This window comes from Plectropomus leopardus, chromosome 22, assembly GCF_026936395.1.
Source record: "Plectropomus leopardus strain MGB_pleo_1.0 chromosome 22, ASM2693639v1, whole genome shotgun sequence".
NCBI classification, from domain to species: Eukaryota; Metazoa; Chordata; class Actinopteri; order Perciformes; family Serranidae; genus Plectropomus; species Plectropomus leopardus.
In genome coordinates, this window is record NC_142197.1 from 13822812 (window position 1) to 13848659 (window position 25848).

Genomic DNA, 25848 nt, shown 5'->3' on the forward strand with positions numbered 1-25848 from the left:
TACTTTGTACATATTTGTCATGTGTTTGTGCTTTTTAAAATATCTCTTCCATATTTTTATTGTAGATTTTTCCAGGCTTTATTTAAGTTCTTGAATGTAGCAGTACTTATTACTATTATTACTTTTATCCCTCTCAATATTTCTATTGTATGCACCAAAAACCAAAGCCAGTTCTTTCTAAGAGAAAACCTACTTGCCAAAAAAACCCTTGTCTGATTCTGATAGTTGTATGTATCATATCAACATTTCTAATGTGACATGATATATGAGCTGACTTTATCATGGGGAGGTAGAGTGGATGGTGGATGGTGTGACACCTTGGTGAGACGGTTCCCAAGCTGCAGATCACTGCAGACTACTTTTTGAGGTAAACCAACAACAAATCTGGTTGTTTTTTTAGCAAGTCATTGGTGTTTTTATCCAAGTGGGGATAGTGCCAAATCTTAATTTTTTTACAGAGACATAGCTGCATGTCCAGCCATGATTGTGCCACCAAAACTGGGAATTGGAAGCCAAAATATTTTTTGTTCCCAACCATCACCATGTTTTCTTTAAAACTTGAGTTGAAACTGCAGATATGGGTGATTATTCTCGGTTAAATCATCATTACACGTGACATGTTGCCCATTACAAGTAGTCTTTTTTTCTCCTTTGTTTATTATGACATTTAAAGAGGATAAATAGTGGGACAAATAATCAAATATGAATAGCATTGTCAAACTGATTATGAATCAGTCCTTTCCCTTCCTCTATCCCCTCTGCAGGATTTCAGCATTCTTCCCCCTCACCTCCTCTGGCCTGACGGACCCACCAGCCCATCACCATGAACTACCTCCGCCGGCGCCTGTCAGACAGCAGCTTTGTGGCCAACCTCCCCAATGGCTACATGATGGATCTGCAGAGGCCGACCCCTCCAGGTTCATCCACTTCCTCCCCCGCTTCCCCGGCAACAGAGAGGCGGCAGCCCCCGAGCATCCCGACTCCGGCCCCCAACCCAGCCTCGGGCCCGGGCTCGACTTCAGGAACGGGGAGCTTCCTCAGCTCCTTCTCCAGCGTTGTGAAGAGTGCTCAGATGGCCCAGAATGTCGCTGCCGCTGCACATGCCAAATCCGCAGCAACAGCAGCTGAGGGAGCCTCAACAGGAAGCAGTCAGCCACCGAAACCTGTCATACGCAAGCCCAAGATCCTGCTGGTCATCGATGATCAGCACACAGACTGGTGAGTGGACGTTTCATGTGTGAAGGAAGTTAAAAAACATATTTCCACGTTTTGCTGCATGTTTTCTGGATTCCTCTGCTCATGTTTGAAAGAGAAATCATTCAAATTTTTGCGTTAAATTGTCTCGATTGATTTGTTCAGCAGATAATGAATTGAACTGTGAGTTATTTGTGTTCGCGTGCTCGAGTGACAAAATTGTTCCAGTTGATTTAAAGTTTATCTCCCTTGAAAAATCCACAATAGATCCCAAAAACCAACAAGCGTCTCAGTTCACTCGCTATCTTAACTGACTGGAAGTAACATCACAGTAGTTCTGCTACACGAGGCAGAGTCGTATCTGAAAAACAGAAGATGACAGTTTGACCTTTTATTTTCAAAGGTAAGGATGTTTTAACTGAAGTCGTGATATTCTGTATCGATGGGCTTTATTTAGCTCAGCCTGTGTGCAGTCTTTACATGCAGTATCCAGCCATATTTTGTTTTTTAAAGTCTTAAAGGAAAGCAAGTCATTTCTCAAAATTTAGTATTCCCTTAACACGCTGCTTCAGAGTCAACTTATCAGTGTTACACTAATTACCCATCAAAGTCTATTGGTGTAATGCAGAGGTGGGACTAAGTCATTGTTTTGCAATTCCCAAGTCATGACGTAGACGTCTAAAGTGCTCTTCACCAAATGTAATGCCATTTTAAAAACAGTAAAAATGTATTACATTCAAACCATTTAGTTAGAAGCTGTTTTCGAGCCACAGGTTTTGTATACTGCAATTCTTTTTTTTTGACCACCATGTAAGTTTTTGTATGTGAATTAAATCTTTAGTATCCTTTTTATGCCTCTGCACAGGCGATAGCCGTGGCCAGAGGCATCATGTTTTTGGGTTGTCCAGCCCTCTGTCTGTCCCTCTGTCTGTCCATTTTTAAATAACATACTTTTAAATCTTTGGGGGAAGGTTTCAATTATTTTCAAGTCAAAACGCTCAAGTCCAAGAGACATCATGAGTCACTGGTGTTACAGTTCATGTTGAGTTGCAAGTCTTTTTTAATTTCGTCAAGTTGAGTCTTAGTTTATTAAATTTGTGACTTAGGTCTGACTTAAGTCCAAGCCATGTGACTTGAGTAGACATCTCAGGCATTATATGGAAAATGGTGGTTGAGGTGTAAAAAAATTACATTTTCACGCTACTTTGCATTAGCTTTTTGTTTTTTAGCTCCTGCTGAATCAAGAACATGTCCAGGTTCAGTTTTAAAAGGAGCAAGACATCTTATTGTTTACAATAGACTCGTATGTTCTCGGCTTTTGCCGGCTCATGATGTCGCCCTCCATGCTGGCACAAAAATTGTCATGGTAACGAGAGGAAGGTCCTTTCCTCTGGAGTTGACAGAAAAATAAATGGACTTTAATGAGAAGAGATGGGCTCATCTTTCAGCGACAGCTCACACATGCATGTTAGAGGCTGATATTGGCTGTATTCTGCTGAACGCTGTGGAGGAATTGATTTCCAGAGCTGCAGTTGAGACCTGCAGCAGCCCAGTTTATCATGTTGGTCTTCTGGAATCAATAAACCACTCTTCCATTTCATGAATAGTTATTCTGTCGCCTGACATTTGGCGGTAAATCAACCTCAGTGAAGCTGTTATTAGCTTTTTCCAAGCCCTTTGAATCTATCTACACAATTAGCCGGGATCATTACGTACTGAGGCATCTGTATCAGGGGCTCTGCCGGGAGATCAGGCCGAGGGCTAAAAATGATCACTAAATTAAAGCACCCCGCTGACAGCCTTGTCAAAAGCACCAAGATTGCTCTCAATATCCTGAAAAGGCGGGCGGCCTCTTTCCTCTAATCCATCTGGCTGAAATCCCAAAAGGGCCCGTTCCTCCTCACAACCCTCTGAAATGAGTCAACAGAGGATCATCCCCACTCTGAGGCGTCCAAACTCATTCAGACTCTCTGAGGGACCGTCCTCACTCTTGAGAGAACAGCAGGGGTTTTTATTCACCTAAACGAACGCAGTTACTTATATAAAGAGAGAATAATGGAGGCTTTGATAAGTGGTTTGCTGCTTCTTCAGCACCAGAAAGAAAAGCCGTTTTTGTGAAGGACTCAGGTTTTATATAAAGTTGAGGCCGCAACAGCAGCACCTGTTTGATATAATGAAATCCACTGCAAGGGCCCTGCAATTATGTGATTTTTTTAATGATCACTTTTTTGTTGAGATAAAGGTTTTGATTTGATTTTTTGGTCATATCCAAGGCCAGACTTTGTGGTAGTGTGTGTGATGGTATTATACTGTAATTCTAACTGTGCCATTTAGGCAGAGCCTTTAATTTACAATATATTCTGAACATTTTGTATTAAACAATATATTTTGCACCACATGTTCATTTAACATTTATTTAGGTAGGTATAAGTCCAAGACCGCGTGGGTTCTCTCCGGGGTCTCCGGCTTCCTCCCACAGTCCAAAGACATGCAGCTCAGGTTAATTGATGACTCTAAATTGCCCTTAGGTGTGACTGTGAGTGTGTATGGTTGTTCGTCTATATGTGTCGGCCCTGCGATAGTCTGGCGAACTGTCCAGGGTGTACCCCGCCTTCCGCCCGATGACAGCTGGGATTGGCTCCAGCCCCCCCGCGACCCTTACGAGGACAAGCGGTTACAGAAAATGACTGACTGACTGACTATAAGTCCAAGATATCCTGATTTTTAGTCCCCAGTATGCGTCAGGTTTCAAAAACACTGGACATTCCCCAAAGTGCAACTGGGTTTTGTCTTTTGTTAGACCCAGTTTGGCATTAAGGCTGTTACTGTGTTTATTTGGAGCCAGATGTTACCATATTGGGGCAAGGGCTGGCTGTGGACTAAGAAGCCTAGGACACTATCGGCAATAAGCCTGTGTCTCAAAGCAGTCCGCATAACTTAAGAAAGCCTTAAAAAAATGTAAAAGGGGGGGGTTGTAAAAAATGTCACCCCCCTATAGTTGGCAAATTTGCGCACGTTAGGATGGCGAATGTGTAATGTCAGGGTAAGCCAATTAGAGGCAGAGTAAGGCAGAGTACATGTTTGTTGGATAGATTTTGTGCAGCATTTTAGGATGTATTTTTCTAAGTTCATTTGTGAATCTAAAAGTTGTAAGCCATGCTTTCCGCGGCTCAAGCCAAGATGATAAAAGAAAAATAACTATAGTATTATTAGACTTTGTAGCACACTCTCCAGACAACTTAATAACACTGTTTAATCAGGTTGAATAGCGCTCGCCTTGGCAAGTTAACTGTGCTTAAAATCGGTGAAGTGGGCATTTGAAAGTTTTGTGACACTGATGCAGCATAAGAGACAGGAGAAGTGAGTGAAGTTTTTGCAGTGCTTGTAGTACTGGTCGTTCCCACAAAGCAAAGTACTGTCATCCCTGTAAGTGGATTTAAGGGACCCCCCAAATCAAAAATACATATTTTTCATCTAACCTGTAGTGCCTCTTATCCACCTAGACTGTTTCAGAGTGTCGGAGATATCGGCTGTAGAGACGTCTGCCTTTTTTCCAGTATTATTTTTCCAGTCCGTGAGTAGATGTGCACATCCTTCTGCGTGGGCGTAGTTCAGAAAGAAAATAGTCCCTACATAAAACAGCTTGCTACAAAGTCTGTGGGTTATTTTGAATAACTGGGTCATGATCTTTTTTCTCAATTTTTATTGTTTTTATTTATTTATTCATTTTTTTGCACTTTGAGAACCAAGTCAAGAGCCGTCTAGTTCCATTATATTTGAGAAGGCAGACTTCCCTACAATTGATATCTGTAGCAACTCACCCCAAAACAATCTAGATTGATGAACATCACTGCAGGCAAGAGGAAAAAGTATGAATTTTTGATTTTTTTTTTTGTTTGCTCCTCACATTTTTAGTAATAATAACAAAAAAAAAGATGTTATTGGATTCATTCATGACTCAGCCTTTTCCTTCACCGGCCACTCAGTGGCACTGTAGTTCAATTTCAGCTTTACAGAGAAATGCTTCTCACTTCTCCTCATGCGTTGATGTTTTTGTGTAGAAGTGAAGGGCTTCCGCCAGCAGATGGTGATGTGTGATAGCCTCTGAAGTTCACATGAAACAGGCCTCTGCTGCTCTAACAATCAGCACTGGCAGAGTTTGAGCTCACAGATGTTCTGTAATCAACAGCAGCTCTTTTCAGTCGGAGCAGAGTCTTCGCCACTAACACAGACTGAAATACTCTACTCCACACTGAAATGGATTGCAATATAAATGTATGTTGAGCTGCAGTAAGAGGTTTTTAGGATGGATGTTGACTCTGACATCAGATCCTAGGTTTATCATTGCTATTCTGAACTCTTAAGACCAGAGATTCATGCCCCCTGGTGAGATGTGGGAGAGCTGAAAGGATGGCACGTAGGTAGGGATGTGAGGCAATAATACTGCGCGAGCTGAAAGAAATAGGCACATGCCAGTTTTCTAAAAACAAATGAAAGTTTGTAATTTAGTTTGGTTCGCTCACCAACATGATCAACAGTTACTGAAGTGGCTCAGACACACAAATCATGGAGGCAGTCTTTACCCAACTGCTGCAATTTTTGCCAAAAATCACACTATAATTTAGTAAAATCACACTGACTTGATACAAGTATTTTTGGATTCAGTTTGACTTGCACTTTCTGAGGATGTCATTCTTGCTTGATGTCCATTGTGAATAAATGTCCATAAATCTGCTTGGAAATCATAGATAAGAATTATGGTCAAGAACTTGGCAGATAATTGTTGTGTTTTTAAGTTCATTTCAGTATCAAAATGCTCCAGTGATAGCTGTGTGTTTATTAATGGGTACAATGCTTACATAACTGCTAATATTTAATTATTCATACCTTTAATGGTGCCAGTGCTAGTATTCTGGTTAGATTTGAGGTTGGACCAGCATGCACAGTCTATTTTGATTTGATATGTTATGTCAGTGTTGACTTTGTTAAACGATATGATTAAAAAGAAATAATATTTGCATATTGCAAATCCAGAGTAGGGCTGTTAAAGGTTACCTGTGGAAACATTGTACCCAACCTCTGGTCGGGTGGGAGCTAGCTAGAGGAATCGCTCATTATCGCTTAGGTAACCTTGTTGAATAAGTGGCTCAATTATGAGCTGCAAACCCCCTTCAGCATAGTTAAACCCTGTTACCTTTTGGTAGCTCTGTTAGCACAGTTGGCAGTGTTGGCATGGTTAGTTGTACTAACAAGTAAACACTGTAGTCTTGATGTTTGCCTCAAAATCATTGAAAAAACCTTTTTTCCTTTTTCTGACACTTTAATTGTTGCATAGAAATGTTGTTAAGTCTCAGAGGCCACTTCCAAAGGTGCAGGTAGAGCATCAATCCACAGGTAACAGTTAAAACTCAACCCCCTGATGCGAGTGCAACTCATATAAATGACCAAATATTTGGCTGCTGCTTTGACAACCTGTCTGTGTCATTATGTTGGCTTCTTCTTTGTAAATCTTTAATTAAACCTGCTTTCAGGAGTCCAGTTGTTGATGAGGAAATAGGCATACCGTATGCTGCTTTGCAGTTCAAATCTCTGTACTGTGAGGCTGAAAAAATGTCAAGATAAAAGTTTCAACAACGCTGGCCAGATGTCTAATTTGCTTGACAGGCCTTTGGTGATTCCAGATGTAATCTTGTTTTTATTACTTAAGCCACCATGTGGTGTCCCTCGAGTCTTCTAGCAGTCACCCTCTAAACAGATGTGTTGTGTTTTTCATTAATTTCCATAAATCAACATTGATCATATCCCATCTTTGGTCACTAGTTTCACTCGGGCCACAGCAGCCAAGAAAAATGTTTTATATGGAAGAAAAAACAATGACAGTGAAAACAACAGCACAACTTAATTGTGTTGGTAAATTTCCAACAGATTAGTTATCACAATAACTTTTTACCAACTACTACTATCTACTCTCTTATCCAAGGCAGCCACAGCACTATACCCACAGTGTTGCTAATGTGCAGACTTAATATTTTGTTTTCAGACATACCATATTTAGAAAAATATAAACAATGTAAAAGTATAAAAGAAAATTCTCTCAAAAGTCATCGTTTTACCTTGCCTGCAATTTCCGACGAGGAACTTTCCAGTTATGGCTGTAAATAACAACAAAACAGGTAAGTTTGCCTACATATTTCCACTATTCAAATAAATTGCCAGTTGTCTACTGCAGAGTGATTGTTGGTTATAACTCACTGTCAAACTCAGTGATTTGCTTTATAATATTCGCAAAATTAGAGATTTATTACTTTAAATTGTACACAATTAGTTATGTGTTATTGTACACAGTCAAAGAATGAACGACGTCAGTATAACATAGAACCTGCATATGTGACACCTGTGTATTAAATAATGTAACTTATGGATCTTCTGTAAACTGCTTTGGTAACATGTTTTTGTTGTTTGTTTGTTTGTTTTTGTTTTTTTTAATTTCAGACTTCAAACCAAAAACCTATTGACTTTAAGATGAGGGAACCGTGAGTGCTAAAACGCTAACTCATTTTTGGGTTCTAGGACTCATTCTTCCCTATTTGTAAAACTTAGTAAGAAATGATGTGATATATGGTTAAAATTTTTCATTCAAACAAATATATATGTAACTTGAAACTTTGCTTAAAAATTCAAGTAATGTAAAGCTTAATCTGTTTTTCAGAGTTTTTCTGTTTTTTCAAGACTGAGCAGGCTAAGCATTTTTGTGCTTATATCTGGGTTATTTATTTAGCTTTAGAAACCCCACAATATCTAAAAAGCATTTGCATATTATTGGCCAGCAGACTCAACAGAAACTAGAAAATGTGTTTGTTGCTGGGTGGTTACTCAAGTTTGACCTGCTTGCTGAGGTTGTAAAGTAGGTTTTGTTAAATTTAGGATTCTGGTGATGTGACTGATGTTTTTTTTTACAATTATGAGTCAGACTGTGTATTTCCATGGAAACGGAGATAACACTGACAAAAAGCTTTTTGATTTCAGAGGTAATTACCCCTTTACATGAATACATTTTGATTATATATTCTATTTTGTTGGTGAGAGTAGTATAATTGCAACATTACACTTGAGGGTGTGCTTAAACGTCATTTGTGGCAGGACAGTGATGCAGTCAGGACAGAGGTCCAAAAGCATCACTGTAATGTTCTAACAATTAGTAACTCCATCCCGATCCATGGCGGTGGGAGGCGTTGCTGCAGAAACATTGTACCCAGGCTTCCCCAGTGAGTTAGAGGCCTAATTCTGAACAGCATTCAAAAACCCTTTAGCACTGAAACTATAGTCTTAGTGTTAGGTCTGTTAGCACCATTAGCTGGGTCACCACAGCTAACTTAGTAGTGCTAACAGTAGTTAACAATGCTTAAGAGGATTTGCGACTCAAAATTAAGGCCCTTCCCAACCTTGGAGGAGTCTTGAGGGCTGCCACCATGTTTCTGTTACACAGCAGCACCATCCACCAGTGGGTACAGCGTAGAGTGGTGAGCCATGTTTCCACATGCTAACATGGCTAGCAAGCTGTCTGTGTGACAGCAAAGCCAACAGAAAACAAAATAAAAGGCAAGACATTTGCACCCAAAACATTAAAATTTCACCATTTCTGACTTATGTGTTATTTTCATAAAAAATAACTTGCTAGTTATTGGATGTTGACTTTCACCAATTGAATCAGGTTGGAGCTGATGCCACTTGAAGCCATTTCTTAAATTGATTTTTTTGTACATTTCTGATAGTACAATAACCTATTTATCATGTTAAATTTTTTTCTGATTTTTCTCTCTGTCCTTTCACTCATATTTTCTCTGCAGACATTCTGCCTTTTGCACTCTAAAAAAAAATAGAAACATCATTATTTTCTCTGGAAGACCAAAATATAGCTTTAGACAAAATAGCAACATTTAAACCAAAATATACTCATCAATGCTTGTCCCTGATTTGTTAATAAAATAAATGAATAAATAAATTCAATATTACACATGGCGTAAGTGTATCTTTTCAGTAACAGACATATAAACATGAAATCATTTTAGGGAATTTATTTTGTGTTTTTTGGAGGAGATGCTCGAATTTAGGGAAATTGTTGCTGTAGATGTTTCACTGGGCCTGATAGGGCCCAGATCAGCAACAGGTGCCCAGCCGAGCTCTCTAAGAAGGCGAGGAAAAACTCCCCATGAACATCAGAACAAGGCGATGGACATGGGAAGAAACCTCGGAAAGGCAATTCAAGAGGTCCCCTCTCCACGGACGGCTGGGTGTGTGTGCAGGTTTTTGTATCTGTGTTTGTGTTTGTGTTTGTGTGAAGTGGCATTAGAAATTGCTTATATGTGAGGACCAAAATGTAATTGGTCCTCACATATGTGCTGAAACATCTTGGCCGTGTGTCTCAGGTTTTTTAGGAAGTCTTCTGCGTGAAATCTTAGATGGAAAGATTTCTCATCTGGGCGTCAAGGAGGCCATGGCCGTAGTAACGTTGGCCCCTACCACAGAGCATTTAGATGGGATGGGAATGCCGGGGATGTATCCATCTTCTCAGGAGCCTCCAGGTGCAGCCTTTATCAGTGAAACCCACTTTGCTCTGGTGGACCCGAGCACGTGCAGCCTTCACTGGTAGAGTTACTCTGGTGGACCATGCCATGAAGCGTTTTGGTGACACTGGAACACTTGGGAGGTATCCATTCTCTCCGGAGCAGCTGGTGGCGTTGTCGCCGGCTGATCCATAGCGTTGGCCCCTACCACAGAGCATTTAGATGGGATGGGAATGCTCGGGGATGTATCCATCTTCTCAGGAGGCTCAAGTGCAGCCTTAATCAGCGAAGCCCACTTTGCTCTGGTGGACCGAGCACGTGCAGCCTTCACTGGTAGAGTCACTCTGGTGGAACGTTTTGGTGACACTGCAATACTTGGAGAGGTATCCATTTTCTCTGGACCCTGATGTACAATCTTGTGCAGTACCCTCTTGACTTTGGCTGGTTTCCTTTCAGAACCCTTGGAAGGCGTGCACCAAGGGTTCTCCTCTTCAGGAATATTTCTTGACCAGTCTGCTCCTTTTTTTCATCTGGGCTGTGGTTGTCTGCCCTTCTGATCCCGGCTGGATTTACATCCTCCCACTTCCTTTTATTGGAAGCTTGCTGCATGGTGGTCCACAAGTTGATGTTAGGGTTTACAACAAACATCTTTGCTTAAATTTTGCAAAATCTGAATTCCACTCTGTGTCTGCTCTCGAAGTCTGACGATATCGAAATGAAGAACCAAAAACCTCGCCTGAATTTATAAGCTCTGAGAATTCTAGAACTTTACATCACAAAGTGATCATGATGTCACTGGCTTCTACGCTTTCATCATAAAGTGCAGTGATGTCATCAGAGCATTCCATTCAAGTCCATTTTTTTTTTTCAAATTCTGCACTTCAATCACTGCACTGACAGTGATGTCATCAGAGCATTCCATTCAAGTCCATTTTTTTTTTTCAAATTCTGCACTTCAATCACTGCACTTTATGATGAAAGCGTAGAAGCCAGTGACATCATGATCACTTTGTGATGTAAAGTTCTAGAATTCTCAGAGCTTATAAATTCAGGCGAGGTTTTTGGTTCTTCATTTCGATATCGTCAGACTTCGAGAGCAGACACAGAGTGGAATTCAGATTTTGCAAAATTTAAGCAAAGATGTTTGTTGTAAACCCTAACATCAACTTGTGGACCACCATGCAGCAAGCTTCCAATAAAAGGAAGTGGGAGGATGTAAATCCAGCCGGGATCAGAAGGGCAGACAACCACAGCCCAGATGAAAAAAGGAGCAGACTGGTCAAGAAATATCCCAAGAGGAGAACCCTTGGTGCACGTCTTCCAAGGGTTCTGAAAGGAAAACCAGCCAAAGTCAAGAGGGTACTGCACAAGATTGTACATCAGGGTCCAGAGAAAATGGATACCTCTCCAAGTATTGCAGTGTCACCAAAACGTTCCACCAGAGTGACTCTACCAGTGAAGGCTGCACGTGCTCGGTCCACCAGAGCAAAGTGGGCTTCGCTGATTAAGGCTGCACTTGAGCCTCCTGAGAAGATGGATACATCCCCGAGCATTCCCATCCCATCTAAATGCTCTGTGGTAGGGGCCAACGTTGCGTGGACTGTGCCGATGACAACGCCACCAGCTGCTCCGGAGAGAATGGATACCTCCCCAAGTGTTCCAGTGTCACCAAAACGCTCTATGGCATGGTCCACCAGAGTAACTCTACCAGTGAAGGCTGCACGTGCTCGGTCCACCAGAGCAAAGTGGGTTTCACTGATAAAGGCTGCACCTGAGGCTCCTGAGAAGATGGATACATCCCCGAGCATTCCCATCCCATCTAAATGCTCTGTGGTAGGGGCCAACGTTACCACGGCCATGGCCTCCTTGGACGTCCAGATGAGAAATCTTTCCATCTAAGATTTCCACGCAGAAGACTTCCCCAAAAAAACCCCATACACACGCGCATTAGTTCTTGCACATATGTGAGGACCAATTACATTTTTGGTCCTCACATATAAGCAATTTCTAATGCGCGCCCACACAAACACAAACACAAACACAGATACAAAAACCTGCACACACACCCAGCCGTCCGTGGAGAGGGGACCTCTCTTTGAATTGCCTTTCCCGAGGTTTCTTCCCATGTCCATCGCCTTGTTCTGATGTTCATGGGGAGTTTTTCCTCGTCTTCTTAGAGAGCTCGGGCTGGGCACCTGTTGCTGATCTGGGTCTATCAGGCCCAGTGAAACATCTACAGCAACAATTTCCCCCTAAATTCGACATCTCCTCCAAAAACACAAAATAAATTCCCTAAAATGATTTCATGTTTATATGTCTGTTACTGAAAAGATACACTTACGTCATGTGTAATATTGAATTTATTTATTCATTTATTTTATTAACAAATCAGGGGACAAGCACTGATGAGTATATTTTGGTTTAAATGTTGCTATTTTGTCTAAAGCTATATTTTGGTCTTCCAGAGAAAATAATGATGTTTCTATTTTTTTTTAGAGTGCAAAAGGCAGAATGTCTGCAGAGAAAATATGAGTGAAAGGACAGAGAGAAAAATCAGAAAAAAATTTAACATGATAAATAGGTTATTGTACTATCAGAAATGTACAAAAAAATCAATTTAAGAAATGGCTTCAAGTGGCATCAGCTTCAAACCTGATTCAATTGGTGAAAGTCAACATCCAATAACTAGCAAGTTATTTTTTATGAAAATAACACATAAGTCAGAAATGGTGAAATTTTAATGTTTTGGGTGCAAATGTCTTGCCTTTTATTTTGTTTTCTGTTGGCTTTGCTGTCACACAGACAGCTTGCTAGCCATGTTAGCATGTGGAAACATGGCTCACCACTCTACGCTGTACCCACTGGTGGATGGTGCTGCTGTGTAACAGAAACATGGTGGCAGCCCTCAAGACTCCTCCAAGGTTGGGAAGGGCCTTAATTTTGAGTCGCAAATCCTCTTAAGCATTGTTAACTACTGTTAGCACTACTAAGTTAGCTGTGGTGACCCAGCTAATGGTGCTAACAGACCTAACACTAAGACTATAGTTTCAGTGCTAAAGGGTTTTTGAATGCTGTTCAGAATTAGGCCTCTAACTCACTGGGGAAGCCTGGGGGTACAATGTTTCTGCAGCAACGCCCTCCCACCGCCATGGATCGGGATGGAGTTACCAATTAAGCAACATTACAGTGATGCTTTTGGACCTCTGTCCTGACTGCATCACTGTCCTGCCACAAATGAAGTTTAAGCACACCCTCAAGTGTAATATTGCAATTATACTACTCTTACCAACAAAATAGAATATATAATCAAAATGTATACCTCTGAAATCAAAAAGCTTTTTGTCAGTGTTATCTCCGTTTCCATGGAAATACACAGTCTGACTCATAATTGTAAAAAAACCAATCAGTCACATCACCAAAATCCTAAATTTAATGAAAGCTACTTTACAACTTCAGCAAGCAGGTAGAACTTGAGAAAGAAGTTTTGTAGTTTCTTTTGAATCTGCCGGCCAATTTGTGCATATGCTTTCTGGACATTGTGGGGTTTCCCAAGCTAAATAAATAACTCGGATATAAAGACAAAAATGCTTGGCCTGCTCAGTCTCTCTGAGAAATCTAATGAAAAAAGTAATTTTTGAATGCTGCACAATAATACACTAAACTACAAATGTGTACAATTTAATGTACTTTGTAATAAATCTCTAATTTTGTGAATATTATAGAGTAAATCATTGAATTTGAAAGAGAGACTACAGAACGTCATCACACCATATGTGGCTTTATAGCCTCCTTATGATTGCAATATTAAGTAATGGTGAAGTTTGCTTATACCCCAACATGGTTTAGTTCATTTGTGAAGATTATCCTGATGAACAAAGAGTGTAAGTATTGTAAATGTTTGTTTTCCACGGAGATTATGCCCTGCAATAACCTAGAATTCAATGGAAAATTCCTGTCGGCCTTCTGACAAGGTAACGGGGGGCGACGCTTACTTCTGCACTGGCCTACAGAAAAACGGCATTCTTGTGGCACTCCATTACATGAAACCCATTTTGTGATTTTCTTATGTTATCATAGGTCTATTTCAGTGTGTGCTGTACAACTACAGGGAAATCCTTCTATCACACTTGGATAGTGTTTCAGCAGATAATCAGTGGCTCTATCAGTAATAGCACAAACATGGCACTTAAAGTGTATCTAAATATAACATCAGCTTCTTGGAAAAATGTTCATTGTACTATATGAATACAATGTGGATGACTGGAAGGCATCACAGGGGAAGACGAGGTTGTTCGTCCACCCATCGCTCCCTGCCTTGGAGCTGAATTTCCTCCTGGGCATTCCAGCAGAGAGGCTGAGGTCTCTGGGGAAACGCTGCTCTGTCCTGACAGTTTTGGCCTCTGGCAATGACTGATGCACAATAGCAGTACACAGAACTGAAGCAAAGAAGCATCTCCACACCACCGACAATCCCTCCATTTCTGTCCCTATGTCTCACACCCTCTCTCTCTCAGGCTGTCATGTAAGACGCTTTGCCAAGAAGCTGTCAGTCTGTTTGCGCTGTTCTGAATGATATGGGCATGTGATTGCTCAATTGAGCCCCTCTCTGGCAAAGTGGTTACTTCATGTACTTCGCAAAGTACTATGAGACGGTTGCCCTGAGTCGTAGGAAGAGGCTATTAGCTAACAATCAAGTTAATGTCTCTCCAAACCTCTTTAAATATTGATGCAGGTGTTTCATTTTTAATAAAATACACTGATTGGTGTCAGAGGTTTGAGCGTAAAAACTAAGTGCTGGTACTTCCCTTGTTCACATATTGCATGTGTAAGAGGAGACAGGGGAACACTGTGTTCTGGCTGAGTTTACAAAATGCATGAACTATACACACAGGCGACAGGTATGTTAGTCATTTTGAACGTCTTTGCAGCACCTAAGATTGCCATTAAGTTACAGAAGCTTACAAACACATTTTTATAGATATGGATATAGATAAGTGGACAAATAATGCAAGTTTCAGGATGCAAAATGTCAGTATAAAATAATCCCCCCCAAAAAAGAAGACCAAACACTATAGAACCACATATAATCGGAAATTAAAACAACATACATAAAACAGGTAAAATGAATACAAATAAATAAAAAGATGAAATCACTTAAAAGCAAGTCTATAAATATAGGTTTTAAGAGGTGATTTATAACGAGATAGAATGACAAAAATCCATTATTTACGATTGCCTAATCAGTGCAAGAGACAAGTGAAAACACATCGATAATACTCATACATATTTTACAAACATGAACAAAACTGCTGTTTGGTCATCTGCAAGTGTATGGTAAAACCACATCTGGTTCTATGAAGCTATGTCCTCACTTCCCGCCATTCGGCAGTGTTTCATGTGTGAAAGGTGCCTTTAGGCGCCTTGCTCTTACGCCAAAAGCACTGAAAAAATGGCGCTTCTTTACGATTTCAGGAAGAGAACGGGCTGGAAACTCAGCACAGTAGCATAGAAACCCCACAGCCAACTAGCATTTTTGAGGTGTAATTGCAGAGCGAAGCAGTCACACTGCCACACAAGTATAAAAGCCCACACACAACAAATCAGCCTTAAATAACCAAAAAATCATTTATTGACTGTTTAAGGCCTCGACAAGCAAAAATATTCCCTGTCTGATCACAATGAAACGTGATCATTTTGCTGTTACTGGGAACCTTGTGTTCTTCATAGGAGAAAACATCAGCTAAACTGACACACGTGGAGTTCAGTCACCATGTAAAAATATGTGTCCAGCATAGAAAATCTCTTTTTTAAACAGCAGTATTAGTACAACATCAAGTTTAGCAGAGTGAACACAAATAGAGGCAGGGATAACTATGAAAAAAAACCTGGAGGGGCAATGGGTCTTGTCCACATACATGACTCATACGCTTCCTATTAGAAGTACACAAAAAAAGGAGCATATTCTCATGGTAAAAAAGGAATTCAGCTCCATGGTGTTTATATAGTGGGTGTGTGCACGACTGGGAGAGGGAAAGCCCAGACCTCTTTGCAGAGCTCAATGTTTACATTTGGACACATGTAAAGCGGTTGTTCAAACCAAAGAACCAAGCAGCCTGTAAATTAAATTGATCACTTGGAGTGACGACATGTTTTGCAATACTTTGAAACGCATACCAGTCATTTTTAGCTGGTGAGCCTGAGGGGTCCCACCTCATGCTCCATAGGGGTAGTGGTCCAGGGTGACAGGGGGCATTGCCTGTCTTAGTATGTGGGTCAGTCATGCTGAAGATTCACGGCTTCCAAAATTACAGAGAATGAGTCCGCAAGAGACCCAAAGCAGCTGGGAGATGTTAAGAACAAGATCTCCCTCAGTGAATGTTAATGAACGTACTTGAAAGGACAGATGCATGGAGATGAAAAACAAAAATGCGGACATGGAGGGGGCACATGGAGAAGGAAAGGACATTTGTATGTGCTGCAAAAGGAAAATGCGTTTTGGTGTGAGTAGGTAGAGAGGCACTGTAAGTCCCAAACAGCCTGTCCCAGTAACCAAAGGCCTCTAGCGTGTAGCCTAGATCTTCAGCTACACTCAGCTCCAGCCTGAAGCCTCAACAGATTGCTAGAATGTCCCACGCCTGCAAGGGGTGAGAGTTCAAGGCTGAGACCCAAAGCGCACTGGGTAACAACATGGCTATAAAAAATAAGATGATCAAAAACAAGCTTTAAATGATTGACAATCCATAAGCAAAAAGGGCTCTTTGTTTTTATGTCACTGTTGAAATAACAGGCAAGTCAACAAAGAGCAAGTATATATTGTTTAATTGTGGCACTTCTTGAAAATACCACCTTATTTTCCAAAAAACCCTGTTTGATTGCTGCATGGTAAGGGGCCGTGAACACGCCATGTCTTATACCACCCTGAAAACGCAAAGTTGGGTGCTGGGTGCTACTCTTGTGTCCACTCTGTGCCGACTTTCAAGAGAGCAGAAGCAGGTTGCATCTGAGGTTGCTAAGCGACCATAACCAGCACCATATCTTAGCCCACTTCCTAGAAAGTACTGAGTACAGAGCTGTTTTTTTCCAGGTGTTTCTTAAGCGTGTTTTAGGGCGAAGATATAGTTAGTGGAAGAGATATAAAGCTCAGGTTAATTTATATTTAAATATATAAAGTAAAATTAAATACTAAATATAAAAGTAATGTGTTGGAGACAGGGCTACTCCAGGATCTCGGCATGGTCTCTGTGCACTGTATCTTTCTCCATCACTCTAACAACACAGCCACAACAATCGGAAACACATTCACAGAAGATGCACTTTATCTGTATCATGGGAAATGTAGGATTTTATATTTTTGGAGCTTAGCTCATTGGGGATAAGCCTGGATATATTGAGGTTGTTTGAAAGCTCGGCCACTTGCAAGTCCCCAGACTTTATGAAAGTGCAAAAATAAATTGCAGGGTTATTCATTTAATTGTATTAACATCAGAAAAGAAAAACATACACAGCTTAAGTTACAGGAATCTGAGTGGTTTTGACCGAGCTCTGGTGGGATGACATGTCAGCAGAACTCCAATAAACCAACAAACAAGTTTTATTGTGCAACGTGCATTTAAATGAACCAAAAGTAAAAATGCAACAATGTCAACTTTCCACTGTGGTTTTTCTGTATACGAACCAGCTTTGAATAGCACAGTGAATCCACATCTGTCTCTCGGTCAATCTAAATACTGCAGGTCTGATGGTCAGTGAGATAACTCTTCCAGTAACTGCAAGTTCACAGCTTCAGACCGCAAGAAAACAAGTGTATCACTGCTAAATGATTCCTGTACTTTTCCATGTGATCTCAGATGTCTACCTAATATCACAGCTGTGTAAGAGCTCACTTAAACTACAAAGAATGCTGTGTTTCTGTAATGACAGTAACAAAAAATGTCAATTAAATGCAGCCACTAATTTTTTTTTGAAATCATGCACATAAAGACTGTCTTTTTTTTATTGTTTTCTCTTTATCAAAAGCACTTTATTTCTCTATTTAGACTTTGCCAAGAGAGTCTGTTTACTCGAAGCCCCACAAGGTCAGATTCTGTAATTATGGAAAATATGAGTCATTATTTTGCCCGCTCACAAGGTATTTTGGAAGTTCTGTTGAAATTTCAGCTCTCCTACAATCAAATAAACAGGGATATTTTAAGGTTGTTTTGATTTTAAGAAATGTTTGAAGTACATACAGTGTACTGTTGCTGCAGGAGAGGATCCACATGTTGAAGAACACAAATAACCTAAAGAAAGACAATTCAATTGATTTGTCATCTGTATAAATCACTCAACTGGTATCCATTGTAGAATTGTGAAATCTGCTGGATATTAGTTGAATAACATGCTCTGATTGTATATAAAACATCATAGTTTTTGTTGATTCCTGAAGAATTTGTCTCCTGTTTCTTTGCAGGGCGAAGTATTTTCGAGGAAAGAAGCTAAACGGAGAGTACGAGATTCGGGTGGAGCAGGTATGGTGGATTTAACATAAATTCTATCTTTTTAGATATTGAAATGCATCGTTTCAAAGCTATTACATTTACAGGTTCTGTATGCGACATTCAGAGCATTAATATAGCAGCAAACCACTGTTTGTTATATGAAGATATAGTGGCGTAATGGCATCTTGGGCAGAGAATGAAGTCACGCTGTGTCTGTGTGTGTTGTGATACCAGCTTCTCTGTGTTTTTTTTGTGGTAAGACAGTTTGTGAATGTTAGTTCATGTGTGTATCACACTGGCTTGCTCATCTCCGTCGCTTTACACTGCGCTTATACAGTGGTTACCACTGATATTGGTACAGCATAATCAGGGAAGCTTAGTACCAACCATCCCGTTCTTCCTTGGTTAACACTGTTATCTCTGTCAGCACTGTTGCCTTTATTTAGCAGTGTTTGTGTCTGCATAGAGCCTTCTTCCTTCACGTGGGTGCATGATTTTTCTTGGAGGTAACTTCTCACAGTACATTGTAACTCTTATACCATTATTTTTTTTTTCTTAACAATATAAAAAAGCCTCATGAAATCTATTATACACCCCCTAAAATTTTAAGATAGTTGGGAATTCTAAATATGGCCACCCTGACCTTTCATATCCAATTCCCTTGAAATAGGGTCATCCAGTCAAATTTTACTGACATTACTTAAATGAATAGTTTAATCTTTTTGGGAAATATGCTTACTGACCCTCTTGCCAAAATTAAAATGAGATTATTGATACCACTTGCATGTCTCTGAGTTAAAAGCTTGCTTTGCCAGATTACCCTAGTTAAGCATAAAGACTGGAAGCAGGGGGAAACGGCTAGCTGGCTAAAACTGAAGTATTACATTTTACCATCTAGCACCTTTAAAAGGGCATTAATTAACACATTATATCTCAAACTAAAGTGTATAAGACAATACAGCTGTAAAGCTCTGCTTGCAATCTTTATGCATAACTGGGCTTAGCTTTTCACTTCATAGCTCTAGCACCATACTCATCATACAACCTATCAATCTTCTCAAGGAAGCAAAGCATATTTCCCAAAATTTTGGCCCAAGTAGCTGATTTTAATTCAACACGATTGTACCAATATTATATACAGTGTGCCCAGAAATATGTGTCTAGACATACAGTATTTACAGAGAGCAGATAACATCTAATTTACCTCAAATAACTTCAGTTTTACATCTGCAAGCCATTGTTGAGCCTGGAGCCGTCTTTGAAATGGAGTGGTGGGTTTTTATGAGAAGGAAAAAGGGGACCACATAAAGCTGGACCGGTGATTTTATAGCCTGTTTGCTCAACTCTCGACTGTTGTGGTCACATCTTTTTTTCTGGGGAGGAGTCGAGCTGGAATATGAGTCAAGATTTTTCTGTAAAATGCAAACTTGGATTTAAAAAAAAAAGAAAAAGAAAGTGGTGTCACTGATATTGAACCCCAATAAAAATATGGTGAAGTTAATTGGGCCCCTTAAGTTGATATTGAGGGGGACCATATGATCCCCTCCAAAGCTTAGCTATAGCTCCAACTGTGACCTACTTACATCTTGTTGGACCCTTCACTGTTTCCCAGAAGCCCCTCCACACTGACTATAACAAGTCAGTGGCTAATTGCCTTCAGCAGCCAGACTCTTCATAGGCTCTTGCTGAGAGCCTCAGGACGATGGAAACACAATCTCTGTGTGAAAAGTTAGCGACATGCTGAGATGAACCCTTTCAGGAGATGACAATAAAAGCAGAGAGAGCCACTGAACTTTTTTCCTTTTTCTTTAATCCCTCTCTCTTGTTGGCTGTCTCTCCCCAGCAAACATTTGACATCAAATAGACTATTTTAATGGCCAGCACTGAAACACTATTTGCACCAAATAGTCTTAGAATTTAAAATGTATGCATTTTCAAATGCAAATATTCGGGCTGCATAACATTGGAAAAAACTCTGACTCTCTGACTCTCTGACTCTGCAATATTTTTCTGCAGTTTATATTATGTTATGACAAAGAGCAGGAATTTTCAACTAATGACTAGAAAAGCTCTATTTATAAATAATTAATCGTTTTAGAATTATTGGTGTGATTTTGTAGGGTAGTGCATCTGCATAGAAAGTAAAATAATTTTGATAAAAGCTGATATATGACTTTTCAGAGGGTGAAATTAGGTAGTTTAATACACTAGTTGACTCACAATGACACCATTACAATACTCTTCAATCAGTCCAGGGTAAAGTGTCATATTAATAATGCGTGCTGCTTACTGCGAAAGAAGGGCGCTCTCTTTAGGTGCTCCTCTCGCTCATTTTTAGGTTGTGGTCGACTACCAGTGGAGCTCGCTGTGGTTGTTTATCAGACCGACTTCTCTTGTAGATTAACGTAAGTGTTATCGCTACCTTTCCAGCCTCATGGATCCAAACCGTAGCTGGGAGACCTCTGGTTTCTTTGAGCTGGGCATACACTGTAAGGTTTGAGCGCCTTTTAGAAATGTTGTTTAATTCCTACTCTGAGTAAACAGTCTGCGAAGTTAAGCCAAAGCTCACCATTTATGTGCTCACACTGTGTGGTCAGATCATCAAGCCGTGACCTGAGTGCTCCTGATGACAATAAGGTGGTCCCTTGACTCCAGAGCATGGCTTTGGCTATTGACAATTGTCATCGAAAATTTGTTTGAAAGCTCTGGGGATGTGGGAAGGTAGAAGTTTGTTTGCTAGCGGAGGTACGGTTCATAATAATGACAGATATCCAAAGAAGAGCTTGAAAGTCAATTTCTGCAAAAAAAGGGTCAGTCAGAGTTTGGATTCCACCTCTCTCTCGGTCTCCCTCAGACACACACGAGTTAGAAAGTTAACAGCACAAACAAAGTAGCTGGATATCAGCTACACTGTATGTTTGAAAAAAAAGCACTTACCTCGGGGAAACGACTTGATGCTCTGTTTCAACTGTGAAAGAGCCTGACCAAAACTTCTGACATGTCAGAAATTCAAAACATCTCCTGGCGAGTTGGGAGTAGCTGATTGGGTTGTGACGTTGCACAGCAAACGACACCCAACGAAACTTGGTCCAACTCTCAAATGAGTCGTCGGGCCATTTCAAGTGAGAAACAGGCTCAAATGGTACTGTGTTTCCCCAGCATAATTAGCTGTAGCCTGGTTCATAGCTGGTAAATAGCCTTTACAGTCTGCCAGCAACTCTGCAGTAAAAAAAATGGTCAGGTGACACTGTGATCATGTTGCATTAAACAGATTTCTACTGTGCAGCAAATACAAAGCACAGGCCTTTTTGCAGTTGTTATACTGAATGACTGGGCTTATATAAACACTTTGTGCCAAATACTGTGGCTTCAGGTAGGCACGCACCTCTCTGCGTCTGCAGCACTTGCCGGCTTGGTTATGGTACTTCTCTACACACACACACACACACACACACACACACACACACACACACACACACACACACACACACACACACAGAGGAAAGTGTCACTTGCCATAATAGCTGCAAGACTATGTTGTACACACATGTAGCCTGTCATAAAGGGGAAGGCTTGGCTGGTTACATTAATCATAGGAAATGAGAACTGTGCGAGTTTTCCTTTTGTATCAAGCAGCTGAAAAGTTATAGCATGACTTTTTTAAGTTCAATTGTTTTTTTCTTACACTGCATGTCCTGTGATACAACTATCGCTCTTGTAAACATTTAGATTTGAATATGATATAACTTCCGTAATGTTCTATCATATCATTATCATTTTTATCTTAGTTGGATGGACATTTACCTTGCCCAACATATGCTAGCTGTCATCTATCATATTCATGCTGTTGAAGCTCTCTGAACCAGCGCTCACATGCTCCAAACCAACATAACTCTTCCCTGGCTTACTTGCTGCCATATAAGGTACCATCTTTAGACTCCAGCACAGACTCGGCGCAGCATGTGATGCTGCAGTGGGGAGGCCTGATGCCAATCTGTGTGAGAGAGAAAGAGAGAGTAGCTTTGATTCTTCCATGTAACATTTCTCATTAACGCGGCTCTGCCACCTGTATCTTCCCCAGCCACTGCCCCCCAGCAAATCTGTGAGCCTATTGTTGTGGATTGTTCCCTCTCATTTACATGACCCACTTTGAAGTTACATTTGGCAGCCGTCTGAAGTCTTGTGTCCACCGGGTATCACTTTTTTATCAACTGAGCAGATGCTTATGGGAGCGCCAGTGGGGGGTGCTTTGTGCTCCTAACTGACTAATAAAAACAGGCTCTAAGCCATCGCTTTTTTTTTTTTTTTGCCAAATGATGAAATGTTTTCAGTAGTAGTTCTTGATGCCAGAAACATGCCAAGTTATCCTCACAGTCAGGTTAGTAAAACAGCATACCTTCCTTTTTATTATTCCAAATAAAAAACAGTGCCAGAAATACAAAGAGAGAGGGGCCTCGCTGCATGTGGCTCCTGAGCCAAATACATAAATGTCTCTATCACTCTTAACATGAAGAGAGTTGGGAATTGTTTATTAACTTTTCTCACTCTGTCGGTTAATCCCTTGGGGTTTAAAAGGAGAGTTATGTGAAGTTACATCAGGTCAGTGCTCACAAATCAGGAGCCTGTGACTCACTTAAAACATGCGATCCAGAAAATTGTGAAAATACAGAAAAAAATTACTGTCAAATAGTTCTTTTCTCTGGTATGTACCACTTTGTTTTTTTCCATTTTGTCATAATCCGCCTTTACAACATGGATGTATAAAGAGAAGTGGATACAGCAGTGGAGGTGGGCCCTGCCCATTTCTATGAAAAGCGCTCAGAGGTGAAGCCAAAAAATTAAACTTTCCGGCTATAAAAATATCCAGATCTTCTTCTTTCTTAAACTCGTAGAGCAGGTGCAATAGAGACTTCTTCTGGCCGAGAGGCTAGCTTCCAGTATAGACAGAGCGCAATGTGTCATACTCTTAAAAAACACACCCACTGGGAGGAGAGGGACACCTGTCGGCGCCACAATACAAACTGGAGCCTGGAACTCTGCACCATATGTCTCCCAGAGAGGACAAGTTACATTAACAAATCTGTCTTATCTGTGAGAAATGATTACACTGGATGGTCAGGAGTGAAATCGATATTTGCACTTATTTGATGGAATCGCCAGGTATGATCATCGCTTAAGGTAACAAAGATCCAAACCAAGCATCACATAGCTCAGTTAGCTGCAATTTCTACAGTTTGTCTGGATAAATTATTAAAATGTTTGCTGTATTTCTGCATACTGAGTGTCAGGATGTCACAGTTTTCCCATATCTTCCTGCTGATGCCTCACACTTTACTGCTTAAAAGTGAACCTTTTCTGTTTGACGGCTCGTGAAAACAAAGTCATGCATTCTTCATCCTTTTAGTAAAGCATCGCAACACAAATCAGTTTTTAGGTATTTTTATGTCATTTGCTATCAGACATTAATGACATGGAGTTACTGTTGTGCAATATTAAGTCAATTGAGAGCGATTTCTGTGTCAACTTTTCCTTGTTTTGTAGTCTTTCCAAGTTGCTCATTATGTTTTTAGTCTGTGCTTATGAAAGAAATCAAAACAATTTTCTCAGGTTTCAGAGGTTTGGATGCTTGTGAAAGGTTTCTAAATGAAACACAAGAAAACTGATGTTGATTAATGTGTTAAAGGGTTAAGCCGATGATGTGTAAAGTCTTTTACCTCAGGATTGCAAATCTTGTTGGGTATTCAAGTCTATTGTAGGAGGAAAATGTTCTTGTTTTTCTTTTCAAAAGTTTTTCTCTCACTTTAAAGGTTGACCCCTGTGTCTGACCCACTTGTGTGTTGTGTTCTTTATTTCCACAGAGAGTTTTATCTCACAGTAGGTGGCTGAAGATAATTAGGCCCACTGACTCAACTGATTTGTTATCTGGACACGTATGCTTTCACGTGGATACAGACATCTCTGAAAGGCACCACTATTTAGTCAGAAAAGTGGTGCTTTCCAGAGATATTTGCAGCTCAGGGGATTAGGTATCACCAACAGCACCTTATGTGTGCCTTTGAAGTATCTTGCATGTGTGTAGGTCGCAGTGCCAAACTGGAGCTGAGATCTCAAGCACTGAAAGTTGTCATGCTGCTTGTGATGTTAAAAATGATGACAGTCCATTGTGAACAAATGTTCCCCGGCTGCAGTCAAAATTGATCACAGACGTAATGACACCCGGCAAAAGTCTGCCAAACACACTGCCTGTTTGCTACCCACAATCCCTGCAATGTCATAAACACTGCAATTTACACAATTGGACAAATTAGGCAGTTAAATTTGAAGGGGTCTGTTGTTTGTGAAAGAACAAGGGGCGGTTCTTCAGGGTTGCCGGACCATGTGTGGTTTGGGTCGGGCAGGGCAACATCTGCTCAGCAGGCACATGACCTCAGCGCTGTCCACGCTCCTTTCTGCTGCAGTCATGGCAGCTCACAGGCGGTTGGCTGTACGTTATCCGTACCCTTTTTTGGCTGGTATTTGCACATGACATAGGGCATCTGGGTAGAACTTGCTGAAGGCAGATGATTTGGTTTGCTGCAAACGTTTTAACTGATCCAGCTGCCCTCATGCCTTCTGCTGCTCTGCTGCATTTAGCATCTGTCTTGAATTTCGACATTTAGTGCCTCGATGAATTATTTCACTGTTATACAAGGTGGAAGTGATTAACAGCAAGTACTTGTCCGCGGTACACATGAATGGTCCACTGTACTTCAGGCCTCTCAATTGCACCAGTATGTGATTCAACTGAGCTTATCAAGAGTTTCTCAAATTCAGAGGTCAACAAAAAAAATATCTGACCTGCAGCCACAAATCCAATCAGTACAGTCTGTTCTCTCCGAACATTCATACACAACACTGAATAGTTTCACCTCATATAACTTCAACATGACAATTTACCACCAGCCAAATAATCTTTGCACATTGTTATTCCCCGAGTAAAGGCTTTTACACACTGGGGTCATTTTTTCATGCTATTAGTTCACATGGTAGTATATTTTTTGACAAAGGACACACACCTATGCCAGTTAGAATCATATGGCACCTTGTCAACTTAAAAGAACAATGGCATTCATCATTACAAGAGCACAGGTGCAAACAATTCTGCCTGAATCTGATGTAGACCGTTTTTTTCTGGACAGGAAAATGTTAAAAAAAAACATTGAACTCATAACGCAGGGTGGAAAGCATAGCCTGATGGTCCCTTACCACAAAAAATTACTCTGTAGCTGTGTTTGAACTGTTCCCTATCGCAGAAATAGTGCACTAAATAGTGCAATACAAAAATACCCACAATTTGCAGCAAATTTGAGTAGAAGTAGCATTTATTGACGCAGTCACGTACAGAAAATTCCAGCGCAGTGTCCGAAATCTCGTGTGATTATTCCCTATATAGCTCACTATTTAATACATTTAGAGAATAGTGAGTGAGTGAGTGGTTTTGAACACAGCTTGTGGCTTCCAAATATTGCCTGTGTATCTTCTCTCTTGAGAGTTAGACTGCAGCTGATGCTGGCTCCAGGGCTCGAGACTAGCGGCGTACGGTTGTCCCGGAGACGATAGAAAATGTGTTATGG

The 25848-nt window shown here is 40.6% G+C and overlaps 1 protein-coding gene across 1 annotated transcript in view; it reads left to right on the forward strand.

The window, feature by feature from the left end:
- Positions 1 to 25848, forward strand: part of syn3 (synapsin III) — a 128919-nt gene that overhangs the window by 15943 nt on the left and 87128 nt on the right. Inside the window, exons 2-3 of the mRNA XM_042511037.2 lie at positions 765 to 1218; positions 18208 to 18265. Of these exons, the coding sequence (XP_042366971.1) occupies positions 824 to 1218; positions 18208 to 18265 (453 nt within the window). The 5' untranslated portion in view covers positions 765 to 823. The remainder of the gene's footprint in view (positions 1 to 764; positions 1219 to 18207; positions 18266 to 25848) is intronic.